General features: G+C 49.8%; 1 protein-coding gene across 2 annotated transcripts; it reads right to left on the bottom strand.

Moving 5' to 3' along the window:
* Window positions 1–729: 729 nt before the first annotated feature.
* PLP1 (proteolipid protein 1) lies at window positions 730–17439 on the bottom strand. Of its 2 annotated transcripts, none has more exons than XM_034781162.1 (7): window positions 17309–17439; window positions 10346–10532; window positions 8508–8769; window positions 6335–6503; window positions 5534–5607; window positions 4229–4294; window positions 730–2962 (listed from the first exon to the last, which is right to left on the bottom strand). In XM_034781162.1, exons 1-7 carry the CDS (start codon window positions 17310–17312, stop codon window positions 2891–2893), a joined length of 834 nt encoding a protein of 277 aa, XP_034637053.1. In that variant the 5' UTR covers window positions 17313–17439; the 3' UTR covers window positions 730–2890. The 2 variants fall into 2 exon arrangements, with proteins under 2 accessions (XP_034637053.1, XP_034637054.1); XM_034781163.1 differs by having other exon boundaries at window positions 8613–8769.
* Window positions 17440–17654: the final 215 nt, after the last annotated feature.

The raw sequence follows: 17654 nt of genomic DNA, 5'->3' as shown, positions 1-17654 counted from the left end.
CCTTCTCATCTGCAGCACCTTCTAGTCTTGGGCTCCCTCTAGTTGCCAACTTTCTAATCGCACAAAACCGAACACCCTTGATTCTCCCCCTGCCCTGCCCCCTTCCCAGAGGCCCTCACTCACTCCTTCGCTCACTCTCCCCCACCCCACTCACTTTCACTGGGCTGGGGTAGCAACTCGGCGCCCACAGGTTCTGACCCTGTAGGTCCCATTGGCCACGGTTCCGGGCGCTCAGGATGGGGGCAGAACGTGGACATGCTGGCTGCTTCTGGGGAGCTGCACAGAGCCAGGGCAGGCAGGGAGCCTGCCTTACCCCCGCTAGACTGCTGACCGGTCTTTTAACAGCCTGGTAAAACCAGATGCCTGGCAACCCTAGCTCCCTCCCAGCTCTGCCAGTGTCCCACAGTCCTGGCCTGCCTCCCCGCTTCTTTTTATGGCCTATCTTGCTGATATTTTTTTCAGTCACGTCTTTCTGATGCCAGGTGCTAGGGTGAAAAATCCTCAAAGGTATTTAGGTGACATCAATGGGAATTAGGTGCTTAAATACCTTTGAGGCTCTAGGCCTAGGTTTCTACGGGAACATGTCTAGTGTATCATGTAGCAGGACCAGTGCTTCTGCTTCCATCCGGTGTGACATCAAAGAGTTATTATCAAAGCAAGCTCACCAGAAAGCAATCTCCTTTGTGTCCAGCCTGGCGGCCAACCCAGAAAGACAGGCGGACAAGCGGGTTCAGAATGGTCTTAATTTTAATTTATTTTCTTTAATTTTATAAAATACACCTTGTAAGATAAGTCTCTAAAAACTTGCTCCTTTTTATTGGTTAAAAAGTTGAAATTCTAGATCAGAAATGAAGGAAACACTTTGAGTTGATTAACTTTCGTTTTTGTGGGTGTGTTTGGATTCCAGGAGTGGGAGGGTGGGGAGGAAAGGGGGATAGGGGTTGGTTATTTGTTATGTTATTAAATCAATACAAAATACAAGACTTCATTTTCCTGATCTTGACTGGTTTCTTCCCACCCCATTCCACCCTACCCCATTTCATCCCACCCGCTCCCCAAACCTATGTGTACTGGGGAGTCTAACCAATCTATTTCAGCATACATGGTGGCAAAGATGCACCATGCTCCCTGCTTGGCAGGATTGCTGGCTGACCCTGTCCCTGCTGAAACTAGTGTCAGAATCGCTGCAATGAAGGAGCTACAGTCTGCCACTGAAAGTAGTTTCTTCAATAAATAAACACCAAGCCAAATTTCTTTACCTATTGTTAACAAAAACAGAAGGGGAAAGGCTGGAACCAGGAGTATTCAGCAGTCATGGACTTTTTACTCCCTGTCTGTGGGCTGCTGTGGTCGTTTGACTGCTGAGAACTTCTGGTAATGGCCAGTCTACAAAGGGGAGCAGCTTCTCAATCGGAACCTTGCCCTCTCTTAAGCATGTTGAAATAATACGATCCTTTCCCCATCCTGGTGTCTCCAATGAAAAGGGAAACATGGAAATCTCATTCTAAGTTTGGCTGCATACGCAAACATTGGCTCATAAACTTGCCCAGGGAGAAACACCTACATGGAAGCTGGAGGGTTTGGATTTGCACAGAAATGGCCATATTTAAAGACTGTGCAAATCCAGTCATGCAGAATGTGCTGTGCCCCCCTTAGTCATTTATTTAATTGCCTTCTGAATGACTGGCCATGGTCAAAATGAGACACTGAATCTTTCAGGTTTTGGCCAGTTTCAAAATATACAGCCTGGCTCATGGGAAACCATTGAGAAAAAGGGAGGGCTGGGAGTGGGGAAAAGGTTAAATTTGGTATGAATCAGAAACAAATCAAGATCTTCGATTTACAGAACATTATGGAAGCAAACGTCACCCGAAGAGAAGAGCACCATTGTGAAGGTATGACAGAGTTCAATGTGCACAGCTGGTTACAAGAGGAAAGATGCGAAAAGACATACAGTCCAAAGAGTTATCCCGTGTCTACAAAAGGGACCCCTCTGGGTTTACACTCTCAGGCCCCTGGTTAGAGAAGTCCCTTCTAGTCCAAGCTGGTATCCACCTCTCCCCTACTGCTTAGGACCTGCAGTAGGGGACACAGGGAGTGTATCCCATGCAATGCTGATACAATTCTAATCCCTATTTCTGTTGAGGTGTAAGACCAAGAGTCCCCTTAGTCTACAGAGACACCAAGCTCCTTTATGCTTTAAGTAGGGTTGGCTGGGTTAAGGAAATGGGATTCTATGAGCATCGGGGTCTGTGCTCTCTCCCCATATTGGGAAGATCCTTGCTCTAAACCCCTTTTACCCTGGCTGCAGCATGCCGATTAAGGTAAATTCTCTTTCTTTACCATGGAGAAGTCCTCTTCTCCTCCATCTGCAGTATGAAGATGGAAGCAAGTTCTGGGTCTTTTATAACAAGGAGAGTCTCTAGTGATGGAATCAAGGCCAGGCCACTTCCTCCTCTCTCTATGTAGCATCTTTCTCACTCATGGTAGAGCAACCAACATTGATTCCTGCCTCCCAGAAGCAGGAAGGCTTGTTCCTATTTCTAGGAAGTGTCGGGAAGTTGGAGTCAATCCCTCATCTGCTTTTCCTGGTTTTGGTCTGGCAGGAAATCCTCTTCGTTTAACTTCCCCTATTCCCAGCAAGACTTGCTGCAGAGCAACATAGCTACAGACGTACACCGAGAGAAAAGTGCATGAGGACGTATCCATCATTGGGAGTCTCCCCGTCCTTGTGATGCTCATCGTGATGGATACAATAGAGGAAGAAGAGGGAGAGTCAGCGGTGAAGATGGAGTTAAAGTAGGAGACCTGGTATTGGATGGCTGCATTGTTAAAGCCTCGTGGTTAGAGAAAAAAGGGCATTTCGGATATCCCGGCTCCCTCTGGCAGACTAGAACTTTGTGCCTCGGCCCATGAGTTTGAGGACGGCAAAGTTGTAAGTAGCGGCAATCATGTAAGTGAGCTGTAATGGGGGAAAAAGAGCAAGTGAGAGATAGGAAGATTCAAACCAACATTCTCTGTGCAGCGAAGCAGGGCTGGGCCAGAACCCCAGATGGTGTAAATCCACAGATATCAATGAAGCCATGTTGATCTTCACCAGCTGAGGATCTGGCCTACTCTCTCCATAAGCCCCCGCCCCTTTCAAACTGATTAGCCATCTCTCTCCAGGATGCCTGAGATGGCCTTCTTAACATCAGTCAGACACTCTTCTCCAAGCTTTTTTGGACGCCTTTTATTTAGTTGGACCAACAATAAGTTTACCAAGGCATAGTCAGTTTTCAAGGAATGGTCATTTTCCCAACAGTTTCAGCAGCCCATTCACCAGCAGTACTGGTGCAAAAACACTAGCATGGAATATCTCTGATGAAATGCAACAGAGGGTCCTGTGGCACCTTTGAGACTAACAGAAGTATTGGGAGCATAAGCTTTCGTGGGTAAGAACCTCACTTCTTCAGATGCAAGTCTTGCATCTGAAGNAATGGGGGAAAAAGAGCAAGTGAGAGATAGGAAGATTCAAACCAACATTCTCTGTGCAGCGAAGCAGGGCTGGGCCAGAACCCCAGATGGTGTAAATCCACAGATATCAATGAAGCCATGTTGATCTTCACCAGCTGAGGATCTGGCCTACTCTCTCCATAAGCCCCCGCCCCTTTCAAACTGATTAGCCATCTCTCTCCAGGATGCCTGAGATGGCCTTCTTAACATCAGTCAGACACTCTTCTCCAAGCTTTTTTGGACGCCTTTTATTTAGTTGGACCAACAATAAGTTTACCAAGGCATAGTCAGTTTTCAAGGAATGGTCATTTTCCCAACAGTTTCAGCAGCCCATTCACCAGCAGTACTGGTGCAAAAACACTAGCATGGAATATCTCTGATGAAATGTAAGTTACGTGAGGCATTCAGGGAACGGCTGCATACAATACAGCAGAGTGCTTGTTGCAGGGGGTTGGACTAGGTGGGTCGGATGGTCACATCCAATCTTGTCATCTGCGATTCTATGACACTATCCACCTCTCCTTATGATCCCCACCTTCCAGCAGCAACTTCTCCTGCTACCTTCTTGGTTCTAAAAAGCACGGCTCTGCTCCAATGAGCAAGGGGAAGAAATAACCAGGCATTCTGTGTTAAGTGCGTTTCTTGACTACCAGCTGCCTTGTTTTAATGTTCTCACCTCCTAACAGCATCTCTTAGGATGAGAAGAGAAGTTTTAGGTGGAACATTGACTCACCAGTGAAACCAGTGTGGCTGCAGCACCAACAAATGCGGCAATAAACAGGTGGAAGGTCATTTGGAACTGCAAGGAAATAAAATAATGAGTCACCATTACAGATGTTTCCCCAACAGCAGAGACAAAGGGGGTTTCCACAAGGTATCTGCAAACAGGTCTCTCTTCACAAAATTTGGACTGGATCTGTGCAGCCAGTCAATGAGATGGCATCCCAGCAGCACTTGGTAGTGATGGGCATGAGGGTCTGCTTTAGGCACATTCATATTCATCCAGCCTTGGACCTTCTACAAATTGCTCTACCTGTGGCCTTCCAGTGGTGTCCTGTGTGGATTGCCTAGCCTAGGGGAAAGAAGGGTGTTCTATCTCCATTCAGTGAGGGAGGATGGTCCAGTGGTTAGGGCACCAGCCTAGGACTTAGGAGATCTGGGCTCAAGTCCTTCTGCTACAGACTTCCTTTGCAACTTTGGATAAATCACTTAATCTCTCTGTGTCTCGACTGTCATCTGTAAAATGGGGATAATGGGACTTCCCTACTCACAGGGATACTGTGAACTGCTCAGATAATACAGTGATGGAGGACAGATGTGTACCATAGACAGATGTGCTCTCTGTTGGCATTTCCAACAATAGATCTCTGTCCTATACAACATGGCCACCTCCTAGATAATCTTGGGCTCCTCAATGCTGTCTCCTCAATAATTCACTGTCTATGCTGTTCGCATTCAGTGTTTTAGGCTTTGCTACCCTGTTCATCCAAAACAACCCAGCTCTGACCTGGAAGGATTCATATTTTTGCTCACTTAGAGAGAGATTGTCAACCAGCAACACCTATGCTGCTGTATAGACATTAAACCAGGTTATGTCAACTCTTCTAATCTCACTGGAACTGATTCTGATCTCACTTGCACCACTGCAACACACTGACTTCAAAGGAGTTACGCTGGTGTGAGTGAAAGGAAAACATGGCTTGCTAATTCTGTGATCACGTCCAGCTTGGAGCCCACTGCCTCTAAAATGAGTCGTGACATCACGTGATTTTAATTTATCATTTAGATTGTGATAGCACTCAAAATGTGCCATGCGCTCCCCAAGCACAATGGGGCCATGCTCCCTGCCTCAAAGACCAACCTACATTTTCACCCAGCCCTCTATACATATCAATTCATAATGCAAACCCACAGCAATAGGGTCTGACTCCTGGCACCGAGAACTCCAACTTGGCTGACGGTGCCAAACGTCTTTGCCTCTCCTGATCCAGGTACCTGCTCAGAAGGAATGGCTGGCATGGCCCAGCAGTGCACTCACCTCAGGGGTCTTACAGATGGACAGAAGGTTTGAGCCGCACACCTTTCCTGGGAAAGCATTCCATGGAAGGACACCTACATGAGACACAAAAGTCATCCAGGATGAGCTGAGTGGAACTCCACAGGGCACAGGAAACCTGGCTCAGTCTTCCCCATTGTGAGCCACTAATGTATGTAGAAAGTGGGAAAGGCAGGTCAGTTACTTAGACAGGAGAGTGGAAAGAAAGTCATTCTATTCTAATGGTATGAATACACTGCAAACACGGGGCGTGACTGCAGCTTTAATACAGCTGGCTTGGCTACTGGCGCAGAGAAGCAGTGGCAGGATGCACTTTAGCCTGGGCTGTACAAGCCCACCGGGGTAAATACTTGAGTGTGGCCCATGCTGCTATGCCTCCATTGCTACCAGAACCCGAGTTAGCTGTGTTAAAGCTAGCTTGGGTATGTCTACACAAGCTGCAGTCACACCCACGGTTGCAGTGTAAACAGACCCTCAGTGTTTGAGATACATCTAGCAGCAAGTGCCTCCAACTAAATTATGCTATATCTGCCCGTCTGTTCTATCCACCCCAAATTGTCACATCACCCTTCCAAGACCCTGCTGATCCCACCCAGACGTCTCTGCTCATAATTCTCTGCTGCATCATCGGCTTTTCTTCAAGAATGTCTAGAATGCAAAGCCAAATCTGGGGGCTGCTGGAGTCAGTGGGAGTCTTGCCACTGACTTCAATGGGACCTGGGTCTGTTCCTGTGTCTTTGAAAAAATGGTGCTTATTAGAGAGAGATGCAATCCAAGGCTCACCATACATCCTGGCATCAGCACACAGCGTGCCTATACTGGCAGAGGTCTTGGTGGGGAAGGCAATGGACTGGCATGTTGACCAGGTATTGAAGTAAATGTAGACGGGCACAGCAGAGCAGGCAAACACCAGGAGCCAGACGATGGTCAGGGCATAGGTGATGCCCACAAACTGAAATGGTCAAGACAAGCAAGATGGCAGGAAAAGGGTTAATGTTCTGCCAGAGCCTTCAGACATGAGAGCATGAGACTGGAGATTTGCAAGCAGCCTGACATGAGATGCAATGCAAGGTTCTCCACCAATCAGAAGGAAAGAGAGAGCACCTCCAGCAGACACAACAGGGCAGTTGTCTGCCTGTCGGAAGGCTAGAGAACTGATGCCATGTGTGTTTGTGTGTGTGTCTGTACACATGCGTCAATATCAATATGCACACAGGCACACACCTGTATATAGACACACACTCACAATTGAAAAAATATATTTAAGTGGGGCCAAATTTTCAAAGTCAGGCACACGCAACTGTGCACACGTTCTTGCACCTGGCTAATTCCTGTGTGCCAATATCTAATCTGTGTGGGTGGATTGGGTATCTACCTACACACCTGGCTAGGGCAGTATTTCACTCGCCACAGGCATGTGCCAATCCTTGATTTGCACACACACACACTGGGGATCTGTGCGTGAAATTCACTGATGGGCATAACTGGGCCTTGTGCAGCCTTCAGTGCAGGGGCAAACTGTTCTATGGGCATCAGCAGGCTGTGTGCAAACCAGTGAGTGCAGTTGTATCCACCCAATATTGAAAATCTGGCCCATGAGGTGCAAAATAAATTATCTTAAAAGGAAACCACAGCCGTTCTGCTCAATTCCCCAAGGCCAGGAGCACCCTTCACCGTTTCTGTAAGCTGGGAATTGCAGATGAAATGAACCTTTTGAATTAAAATTGGGATTAAGGCCTAAAAAGCTGCGTTGTGTCTAATAACACATGGGAAACGCTGTCAGATTGCCCAATCCTGAGAGGTGTTAAACCTAACCTCAACCCCCAGTTTTTCAAGCCCCTTGTAGGATCGGACTTGTAGAGAACTGCTGGCACTTGCTGTACTATTGGCTTAATGTTGGATGTTTAAACAAGAAACAATTTGTTTGAAGGTCAAGCTATAAAACTCTCCTTCTAACTGCTTTAGCACTGCCTCATCTCGCTGCCTCCAGACACCTCCTGATGTTTCACTGCGGCACTGTCACGTCCATGACTGCCCTGTCATTGCACAGTGGCCAAGGTTTTGAAAAGTGGCTACTGATTTTCGGGCACTCAGTTTGAGACACAGCAACGGGGCCTGGCTGTCAGAGGACAGGAGCTCAGCCCTTTCTGAAAAGCAGACCCTTTTAAGATGCCTCAAGCTGAACAACCCTAAAACTTGTGACCCCCCAAACTCACAAGTCATGAATCGTAGTCAGTAGCCGCAGTGGAGGCAGATTGCCAGAGTCATTGCTGTCTTTGAGCAGAGGAGGACTGCCAGCAGCCGGCCCAGAAATAATAAAAGACCCATTCCTTATTAGTCATTAAATAATATCTAAACACCCCACCAGACCACTGCACAAACACAATGCAGAATACATATGTTTGTGGGGAGGGAACGTCTTTGGGTTATGTGGAGCACCCAGCACAATGGGGCCCTAATCTGGGCCTACAGGGACTACTGCAATACAAATAATAATCACTGATAACTCCCGGGGCTGAATCCTGTGGGGTGACAGGCCCCCTGCAACTGCCAGTGAAATCAACTGACTTCAAACAAAATGCTTTTTGTTTAAACATTAAAATTAAAGTGCAACGTCCAGCAAATAGAAACAATGGAGGGGCTTGAATAGAGGGGGAATAAGGGTGGGGAAGGGGTTAACAAATAAGAGGTCAGCAAAGGTGGCAGGAGGTGTAGCTGGGGTGGTGAGGAGTGCATCTGGCTGTGGGGAGCCTCCGGTGGTGGGGCAGCTGAACCGGCGGGGTGCGCTTTCCTTTTAGATGCCATCGAATCAGTGCAGCTGTTCCACCAGGTACGCGACTCCGCCGGAGCCTGTCAGCCGGATGGAACAGGGCTGCAGTCTCATGCCCATCAGTCACGTCAACCTGCACAAGTGTTCCAGTCACGTGAATTAGTGCCAAACCCTGGTTAAGATCACCTTGTCGGGATGTCCTAGCCATTTTCCCAAACACTGACACACCCGCTCCAAAGAGTGAGCTTGATGGTGGCCTCTGGAACCCCTCCCCTTCTGGCCCCCTGTTACCGTAGCGCTGAGGCCCTTGCCGCAGATGGTAGTCTTGTAGTCACCAAAGATCTGCCTGACGGCACCAGTGGTGTAGAAGCCCTCAGCCAGAAGGAGGGCTCCATAGAGGAAGAAGAAAGAAGCCGTTCCATAGATGACATACTGGAACGCGTGGATCCTGGAGGGGACACAGGGAAGAGACAGAGACAAAGAGAGGGAAGGAGAGAGAGAAAGATAACCTCTTAACTCTCATTGCAAATCTCCTCCTTCAAACCCCCTGGAGCAATAGGATGCACCACAGAGAAAATCTCTTCTGGGAGCCACCAGCAGCGAGTTCCCCTCCCAGGAAAGACAGAGCAAAGGATGGCCTACATGAACAGCTCCCCAGGACTTACCTAGAGCCTGACAAGCAAGTTCTGACCTCTGCTACTCCCCCTCCACTCCAGAATCAGGCTAAAGCGATCAGGGAAGCTACCTCAAATGGGAGAAAGGAGGGAATAGGCTAGGGAGGATGAGGAAGATCCCAAAGGAAATGACCAATGGAGCAGGCAAGAGGTAGGGAAAAGCATCTGCCTGAATGGCTTATGGGTGGCACAGCAGGGAAGGAGAAAAGGAGATACCTGGTCCCATGCCTGTGTATAAAGCCAGGCAGAGAGCGTGGTAAATCGAGGGCAGCGAGACCTGCTCTGCCTGGCAAGTATGGCTACCCTGCGTTCTCCATACCTACCGAGAGCGGAGGATCCAACACTATATCCACCGTACCTAGCAAGGGTCAGATAGAAAACATGTGTGAAAAAAACAAGATGAAGAAGGGTCCCCTCCAGGCAGGGAGAACACTCAGCAGTCTCACCAAGCCTCTGCCATAGGCTGGACTGAAAGAGCTCATGGGCCCATTCAGTGCTCAGAACTCCCCTGAGTCAAAGCAAATCTGGCAGGCATGGACAGCCCCATGATCACGGGATCTTAACAACAGTCCAAGGTGATGGGAACAGGGCTGAACTAACTGCATGCCCAGAGATTTGTAAAGGGGGTCAATTCTTCCCATTGGGATGAAGGAATCATTTGACCACCTGTGTAAGAAGCAAGCAGATCAATGACCCCATAGAAATGGATCATGGAGCCTGTTTCCCAACCCAGCTGCATGTTGATACCAAGATAACCAGCTAACCCATAACAGGCCTGGGCTTGTTCAGAGCTGGGTGTGAAGGTGGCCAACAGGTGACGGCATGTTATTGCCCAGAAGTTTTAAGAATTTCTGGCCTAAATTTTCAAAAGTGACTGGTGATGTTGGGTGCCCTGATTTTTGGGTGCCCAGTGTGAGACTCCTGAAGGGGTCTTGATTTTCAGACAGTGCTGAGCACCATCCCTCTGAAAACGAGGCCACTTGAAGGTGTCTCAAGTTAAGCACCCAAAACCACAAGTCCCTTTTGAATCTGTTTTCCAGAATGTGGACTCACTGCACTGTCAGCCCTGCAGCCTAGTGGTTAGTGCTCTGCACAACCCTGTGGGAAAACCAGCTTCAGATCCTGGCCCCAATCTCATTCTCGCTGGGATGGCAGGGACTGAGTTAGCTTAGTAGCCCAGGGAGAGAGGCAGCATCTCTCACAGCTCCACACTAGCCCGAGTGACTGCAGAGCTGTGCGGAGTTCTGATGGGAGTCCTGTGCAGCCCTCCAAAGCCAGGGGAGTGATGGCTGGGAAGCGGGTCCTGGAAAGGGGCATCAGTGTCTAGAGCATGAGAAGACGAATACTTACACATCAATAAGATACTCATAATCCTGGTAGTTTTTGGAGAAGTAGGTCTCAATTAGCCGCTCGGTGCCAGTGAGTGCTTCGTGCCCACAGCCACAAAACAGTGCTACCCCAAAGAAACACAACCCAGTGGCAACCAGCGAAGCAAAGGGTGCCCCTATCAGACATCTTGCGCAGCACTCTAACCAACCTAGGGAAGAAGAGAGAAATCAGCTCGATCACAGAGCTCTGTCATCATCCCAAAGGGGTGGCACTCTGTCAGGTAGGTTAGATGTGCCCCTCCCCCCTCCCTGCCCCATGAAAAGTTTATTAATAAAAACTAATAAAGGGTGGGAAACAAGGGAGGCTTAAATAACCTGCTAAGAAAAAAATGGTTTCCCCAATGTTAAGAAAAATGCAAACATCCATCTGCAGGGCTGGAGAGCCAAACTCAGTGGCATTGACACTGCAATTGTGGGTGCTCTGCTCTGTAAGAACACCAGATAGAGAAGCTAAGATCTAATTCTCAAGTTTTAGTACTGGGGCTCCCCTCCTTAATATCTGAGTCCCTCCCAGGTTAATTAGACAGGATATGGTGTTCCCTGTGGACCTCCTCTGCATGTGAATGAAAGCATTGCCCTAGGGCACAGGAACAGGGAAATGAAATTGACTAGCTGCTAGCAACACAGGTGAAACTGACTAGTCTCCATTTTGGAAATGTCACAGGGCGAGAGACAAATGAGATGTTAAAAAGGCTTCCCACATGAATAATGGGAGCTGTTGTGATGGTTGCAGATGAGAACTTTTTTTAATGTATGATTTTTACCTTGGCATTGAAGATGGAGGGTGATATTTATGCACTTCATTCTTACTTAAGCCAACACCCACTTCCCTCCCTACTCCGCCCCACCGTGTTTTTCTCTTCCTGCTGAAGAATGGGCCCATAAGATATCCACAGGGTCACTGGCAGTGATGTTCTCCCCTCCCCTCAAGTGCAAGGTTACAGCCTGTACTGATCCCTTCATGGCACTGAGAACAATGGGGCTTTGTTCTTCCCTTGCCAGCTTGTGTATGCTCCTCAGTGTTCGCCATGCTCGGGGGCAGAGTAGGACCAGGGGAAGCAAACAGGGAACAATGGGTGGACTATTCAGTTACCAGAGGTTTGGAACCAGCATCTCGGTCAGCAGTAAGTGCTGGTGGCTGCTGCGGGGTGTGTATAGCTGCATCCATGGGAGCGGCAGGCTGGGATCAGGCAGGCCTCCTCAGCATGTGTGACTCATGGCAGACAGGTGATTCTGCAGCAGGGCTGGACCAGTGCACGAGATGGAAGTGGATTCCATCAGACAGCGTGATCTTCCCATCGACATCACTCTCCAGGAATGTGCTCCCACACCCCAGCCAAGCAGCCTGAGCTCCTATTTTGGCATCCTCGCCGTTGGCTACTGCAAGGGACTGGGAGCCAATCCAAGAGGAACGACTGACCTTGGGCCTGATTCTGCATTCACCGATGTAAACCAGGAGTAGCCGAGGGAGTCGCACTGCTGTGAGATCAGAAGGAGGCCCTGTGTGTGTGAGACCGGGCAACCTGCAGCAAAGTAGCTTAACTTCCTACATTGTACCTAAGTGGCTTAACCGACCCAGCCCGGAAATTGGGAGGTAACGGGACACCCAGGCCACTGTCTAATCTAGATGATAGCTAGCTAATAACCAGTAATAGCTATCATTAAGCAAAGACACTTCCAGCCCATCCATCGCTACCCAGGAGCCTCTGCTGAGCTCCTCAGCAATGAGCATTCAGTACCTATTTCCTGACACAAAAAGGTTAGGCTCATCAAAGAGGACTAAAGGAGTTAGGCACCCAATTCCTATTGATTCCTAATGGGATTTGGGTACCTTATCTCTGCCAATCTTTGACAATCCCAGCCTAAACGCTTGGGTAAATCTGGTAGTTTTGGACAGAAAACGGAAGGAATTTAGTCTGGAAAAATCCAGATGGACTTCTTTAAAGTATTATGTTATGGGATAGATTCCTATGGGAGGTGGTGGAAGCCCCATCACCTGGGACGGTCAGACCCAGACTGGAGCAAACGCTAGAAAATGGGGTGTAAGGAACAAGCCTGAACTGACCTGGGAGATGAATTGGATTCATGGTGCTCCTCGAGGTCCAGCGCCTAGGATTTGCTATGAGATGATCTTCAGAGAGCTCCTTGCACCCTAAGCCACATGCTTTGCACTGTGAGAGGCAGTCACCTTTCAGGAGACATGGCCCATGGAAGAGCAGTTGCAGGAAATTCAGAAAGCTACGACAGCCCCTGATTCAGTGAAGCCTCCCTATTCGGGAAGGGCGCTTAAGCAAGTTGCTTTAACCTTAAGCATGTGCTTAAATCCCGTTGAAGCGGGATTCAGACACATGCTTAACACTAAACATGTGCTTTCCTGAATTGGGGCTTTAATGCTTAGCACTGCAGCTGCAGCAGTGAAAAGTTGCCCTCCTTTCTTCCACGTTTGGCATGTGAATTGAGTGCTGGCTGGCCAGCCCAGGAGCCTGAAATCATCTCACCTGCTGGCTGGCCAGCCCAGGAGCCTGAAATCATCTCACCTGCTGGCTAGCCATAAAACACAGACAGGCTTCCCCTGTTCTTTCCCACCGCCCATTAATGGAGGGGCCCTCCTCTGGAAGGTGAGAAGAGCTGGGTCTCTCTGGCCCAGCCAGTCCTTAGTCTGTTGGCAAAGTTTGCCCATGGGGGCACTGACTGCAGGGGTAGCTTTTGGGATATAGACCCCGGGAAATGGGCCGACGTGATTTTAATCTCCAATGAAAGGTGCAATCTAGGGAAGATGCTTTGAAGATGGTTGAATGTCCCAATCTAGGAGGCACTTTGCAAGAATAGGTTTTGCTTTGTTTCAGCCAGAGGCAGCAAGTGAGGGACCGAGACCCTGCGCATTGCACTGTAGATTGTGTCCACACCTCACAGCGATGGATGTGATTGTTCTTGGGGACCTCTTGTACCGGGATCCATCTCAGCAGAGCCCATCCTGCCCCAGTGCTGCCTGGATCTCTCTGGCCTGGGAGCACAGGGGCTCTGGGAGGCAGTAGTGTGTCACATGCTGCAGGAATCTGGGACACAACTGAAGGGAGGCGGGGAAGGCTTCTTGTGAAGGGGGTAAGAGAAAGAGCCCCTTGTATCAGCACAATTCCCGGCCTTGTACCTCAGCCCAGCTGACAAATGGGGCAGAACAATAAGGCCAAAACAACAGGATGAGCCATTGAACTAGGAGCCCTGTCTCTCCAAGTCACAGACCCTCCCATCCCCGGCAGTGCAACACCCCCAGCCTCTGCCACCCTCCGCCCCCCCGAGAACTCCCCCCACACAGTGCTCCCATTGACGGGGCTGATGAGTGCTGAAAGGTCCAGTGTGCTAGTCCAGCCCTGACTGGTACAGGGGTGGGCGAGGAGGGGGTGCAGAGCAGTGAGGTAACTGCATATTGCCAGGAGGTGCCAGAGACAAACAAGGGCCTCAGAGCCCCATAGATCCCCAGTCGGGACAAAGCCTCTTCTGTGAGGCCTCCATGCAGCCACTCTAACAAACTCCAGCGGAGAGCCGTGTTGGGATTGGGGGAGCGGAGCGTGGCTTCCCGTGGGCAGCCCTTCACTAGCTGGGGAGAGACCCCAGGGGCTGCCCAGGATCAGCCAAAGCTCCCGGGCCCTGGCGATCCTGGCTAATGTTAAAAAGGTAGAAAACCATCCCAGGTGGTCTCCTCCGAGCAGCACAAGCCTGCAAGACTGCCCGGGTTAAAATACTTTATGATTATTACTATTGAGGTAGCATCTAGGAGCCCTCGTCATGGACTGGGGCCATGGTGCTAAATGCAGCCCCATCTCCCCTTAGCACAGACCTCCGGAGCAACAGACGTGGCAGAGGCAAAAGGAGGTTCTTTTATCAGAGACCAGCCAGTGCCTAGGGGCAGATGCCTCCCACCCTCCCCAGATTACCCCCAGGCAGCCTTCAGGGCCTCACAGCCTGTTTCCCTTGGCAGACTGCAAAAGTCTCTGCCAGCTATCCAGAGGCAAGCTACTGGTCTCCCTGACAGAGCCCAGGGGGCCCCATCTCTGTCCCTATGAGTCCAAGCGGACCAGGGACCCTGGCCCTCCTCCCCAGAGGCAGACATGGGGCCTTGTGCACTCTGGGAAGGGAAGTGAGAATGCAGAAGAGGGCTGTCCTCTCCTGCAGCCTCTGCCTGTGCTGGAAACTCAAGTCAGTCTGTGGTCACTCCCTGGCTGCAGCTCGGAAAGGGCAGAAAGTGAGCGTCACTAGAGTGCCGTTCTGGCCAGGAAAGAGACTCAGTAACAGGGCATCAGCAATTTCCCATGGTTCCCCCTGCCCAGGCCATTCCACAGCCCCTGGCTCCCCTTGCAAGCCAAAGACTGGTATTTCTAACACAGTTCTGCACCTGACTGGAGTCTGAAAACCAGGGGGCCAGCTTCAAGGGCTCGGTCCAGGAATGAATATGGCCCCAGCCTGTGTTTTCTTGCTGTCTCCTACATCATGGCCACGAATAAAGCCCCCGTCCCTAGAATTTAACAGCCAGTTCTGATGATGATGCAGAGCCAGCGAACAGCAGCGCTCACACGATTGCATCAGCAAACTCAGCAGAACAGACTCAAAGCCCGCCAGGGAGCTGGTCTGGGGAGCAGGAAGGTACCATTTTACAGCGTCACGTTTCTGACCACACAAGCAGCCTCCTTCATTCCTTACCAGCCTTGCTGTTGGGTCTGTTCTAGGCCTCTGGCCTTGGTGTGACTGCACCTGCCTTTTGCCTCCACCCCCACTCCTCAGCTCCACCCCATTCCTGCTGCGGTGTCCAAAGCTCCAAGGTCTGAGCAAAGAGTTCCCAGGTTATCCCAGAACGAAGCATCTTGTCTGGTTGCCAAGGAAATGGCCACTGGACTCAGACCCAGAAGAGAGCTTTGGACTTCCTGACGCAAAGCTTCAACTGTTAGACAGAGGAAATTAACAATATTGCATCAAAAAGCAGCAGCCTTTTTTAAACCATCAAATTAATGCTGGAAAGGTTGTCTGTGAAAATGAGAATTCATTTCACTCCTCAACTCCCCCTGTGGTTTCCATTAAATACCATCATCTTCACTTCTTGCCCTATGAGTTGCTGTGCACTGTTAAAATAGCTGCCATGTTTCTCCCCAGAGGTGGCTGAATTTAAGAGGGGGGTATAAAGTGATCATGTGCCTAGCTATCTGAGTGGAAAGCACTCTGGGATCCTTATAAACCTGTCACAATAGCACTTCCTAATTAGATAGCACTTTCCAGACTTTGGATTAACTCACACAACAGCCCTGTGAAGCAGGTAATGGTTATTATCCCTGTTTTCCAGATGGAAAAACTGAGGCACTGAGCACTAGGTTGTTTGCCAAAGGTCACACAACACTTGAGGGGCTGGACTGGAACCCTGGATTCCTGGTCCCTTGCATTCATCACTAGACCATGCCACCCCCCTAAAGATAAGATCACCGGGAGTTTGTCTGTACTGCAATGTATAGGGTGTGACTGCAGCTAGTGTAGACATACCTGAGATAGCTTTAATGTAGCTAGCTTGGGTATTGGAGCAGTGAAGCCGCAAGTAATTAGGCAGGGTCCTGGGCAGGCTTGTACAGTCCACGCTGAAGCCCATGCTGCTGCGGCTTCACAGCAGTGTAGACGTACCCTATATTCCCTATCTGTAACCTGATGGTTGATCTCTCTCTGGTGTTCTCCAGCCTCCCTGTTCAGAAGCTCCCGTATGCAGGGAGTCCAATTCCAAGCTGAAGGACTGGTCAGCTGGATATGTCTCCTCCTGGCCCCAGTATCCTGGCAGTAGGAATCTACATCTCCCTTCATCCCCATCCCTCTCATCTGTCCCTCCTCATCAGAGACCTCCCTCGACTGATACTCCATTTCCTTCAGTCCTGCACATGCCGTCTGCCCCTCCACCTTGCCTGCAAGGAGTTTTATATTGAAAGCAGATCTGGGACAGAGCCATGTCTGCCAGTGCCACAGCTCCTCCCATGGAGCTGGCTGACCTTGGAGCAAAGCATCATGAGGACCCAGGAAGTCGGAGGCCCTGGAGTCACATCACTGCTGAACCAGCCTCCAGGAAGGAGGACGGCAGGAATCAAAGCAGCGGGTCTCATGGAGCCCTAGAGAGAGGGGAGTCAGCTGTGTAGGGTTGGGGGCCTAGCCGTGGAGATGATCTGGGAAAGGTTCTGTCTCGTAAAAGGTGGCAGCATGGAAACGTTGATGACCCACTGGTCACTTCTCAAGTACATTGTGGATTTTGAGAGAGAACTGACAACTACATTAAAATTAGCAGGAGCCTCTGGATCAGATGACTTCAAACTAGCCCCACATATGCTTCCCTGGCCCTGGAATTGGCACTCTGGTTTTCAAGCCGATCTGACTATGGATATGGATTTTAGAGGAGGATGCATAATTTAGCTTTAAACAGAAACCCAGTTGCAACCATTGCTATGGAGCAGCTATCACTGTCTCATAACAGCACCAGCAGAATTTCTTTTCCAAGCTTAGGCTAAGACATTTAGCTTGGAGGCATATCCACCCAAGGCAGGCTCCCCTCTGACCCACAGCCCCTTTCTCGTCACTCCAGTGTCAGGTCACCCAGTCTGCACCTGCAACAGTTCAGTAACAAAACTTGCTAACTTGGAAACTGGAGGGTAGCAAGGCTCCATGCTGCTGGCAGGAGGGCACCCAACCTAGTCAGTTACAGCTTGGCACCTCCTCGCTGGAACTCGCCAGGCACATGGAAAAAGCTGATCATAAGCCCTTACAGTCTCACCATCCTGCTAGGAAGGAAAGTTTAGCGCAAACACAATAACATAGAATTAGTCTCTCCCCCCCTCCTTGAAATCTTGGATTTTAAAGAAACTCCTTTTGTGTTAGCTGGAAAGTTTGGAAAGTTCTCTCTCATACTCACCCATTGCCTCTGGACTCAGTCAAATCCCTGTCACCTCCTTTCCCTTTGTGCCTCGCTTTGTTCAGCTGGAACAATCCTTGCCGCTCTCTCTTCGCTTTACTTTGTCTCTCTGAATATCTCTGGCCTCTTCTCTAGCAAAGAAAAGGACTTTCTGATTGACAGCCAGCCCCCTTAAAGAGACAGGCCACCCTTTTCTCCTCCTCCTCCTCCCATTCTCCCTCCCCCTCATCAGAGCTACTCCCTCATCTTGGGGGTAGCTCTGTAGTACCCTACTGTCTTTGGCTGCCGACGTCTCTCTGCCACAGATTTGTTTGTTTCCCTATTGTCAGAAAGCAGGCGCTCCAGC

The sequence above is a fragment of the Trachemys scripta genome, chromosome 9 (genome assembly GCF_013100865.1).
Source record: "Trachemys scripta elegans isolate TJP31775 chromosome 9, CAS_Tse_1.0, whole genome shotgun sequence".
NCBI classification, from domain to species: domain Eukaryota; kingdom Metazoa; phylum Chordata; order Testudines; family Emydidae; genus Trachemys; species Trachemys scripta.
Note: the sequence above shows the minus strand (reverse complement) of the source record. Positions and strands in the feature narration are given on the sequence as shown.

Coding starts and splice junctions, on each gene's coding strand:
- PLP1 (XM_034781162.1), bottom strand. Junction 8,770..10,345: donor TATGAGTATCTTATTGATGT/GTAAGTATTCGT, acceptor TGTCCCCTCCAG/GATCCACGCGTTCCAGTATG. Junction 6,504..8,507: donor GGCTAGGACATCCCGACAAG/GTGATCTTAACC, acceptor TGACCATTTCAG/TTTGTGGGCATCACCTATGC.